This window comes from Echinops telfairi, unplaced genomic scaffold (genome assembly GCF_000313985.2).
Source record: "Echinops telfairi isolate 266 unplaced genomic scaffold, ASM31398v2 ScPeMD7_9;HRSCAF=40, whole genome shotgun sequence".
NCBI lineage: Eukaryota > Metazoa > Chordata > Mammalia > Afrosoricida > Tenrecidae > Echinops > Echinops telfairi.
This window is the reverse complement of record NW_022103906.1, coordinates 29,182,477-29,183,358: the sequence shown is the minus strand read 5'-3', so window position 1 is coordinate 29,183,358 and position 882 is coordinate 29,182,477. Positions and strand designations below refer to the sequence as shown.

Genomic DNA, 882 nt, shown 5'->3' with positions numbered 1-882 from the left:
GCGCAGGGCACTTACTTGTGGAAAGAAACGGGTTTGTCCTTATCGTATCTATTCTTGCAGCCGTAAGCGGAACAAGACTGCACCATCCTTCCGGCCCTCAGTCCCTGTACTTCTGCCGCCACAGCAGGCAGGTGGAGCTGCTGTCAGTATCGCCGCGGCCGACTTCGACTCCCTCGCTTCTGCTGTAGCTTTGGCCACCAGTTACAGCGACGATCGCCTCACTTGGCGCTGCCTAACGGGCCCGTTGTGTTGTTTGCATTAGCAGAAGGACCACAGCCATCGCTCGCCTCCCATCTCCAAGATGGCGGAGGCAGCTTCAACTTCACCTATCGCGAGGAGTTCGTCCCTCTGTCTCTGATTAGCCTTGAGGTCAGAGGTAACGTTTCCTGCGAAGCCGGCCATTGGTTGAAGCCTGGCGTCTCGCGCCGCCAGCCTCGCGGTCGAAAGCGGGCGTGGCTCCGAGCTCCCTGCAGGGGAAGGGGCGGGGAGGGGCGGTGTGCACCGACTCTCCGGCGGGTTCAAGTTTACCTGGGCTCGCTTGTTCGGGGCGCGTAGGACAGAGGGACAAATACAACGTGTTAATGGTGGTCTCTTTGCGCCTGTTTTCTTAAAAGAGCACTCATCGCTAATTTGCAAGATTTTGTGTCCCCTTTTGCAGAGCGCTCCTCCGTGCCCTTTGGCCTGTCACGCCAGGCACTTCCGCGATCGGTGAGATCCCAGACACTTTTCCAGGTGTGAGCGCAGCCACACTCACACCTGATCCGCGGCGGACAGCGATCCCGCTGTGGACTTCTCGGGGGCGGCTCCGCAGCAGCTTCCTGAGCGGACCCGCGTCCCAAAGCCGGCAGCTACCGCTCGGGCCCCGGGCGCTGGGCTGAAAAC

The 882-nt window shown here is 60.5% G+C and overlaps 1 protein-coding gene across 1 annotated transcript in view; it reads right to left on the bottom strand.

Annotated features, from left to right (window-relative positions):
* THAP1 (THAP domain containing 1) overlaps positions 1–323 on the bottom strand; it is a 9,962-nt gene extending 9,639 nt beyond the window's left edge. Inside the window, exon 1 of the mRNA XM_013005885.2 lies at positions 16–323. Within this exon, the coding sequence (XP_012861339.1) occupies positions 16–86 (71 nt within the window). The 5' untranslated portion in view covers positions 87–323. The remainder of the gene's footprint in view (positions 1–15) is intronic.
* Between the last annotated feature and the right edge of the window lie 559 nt (positions 324–882).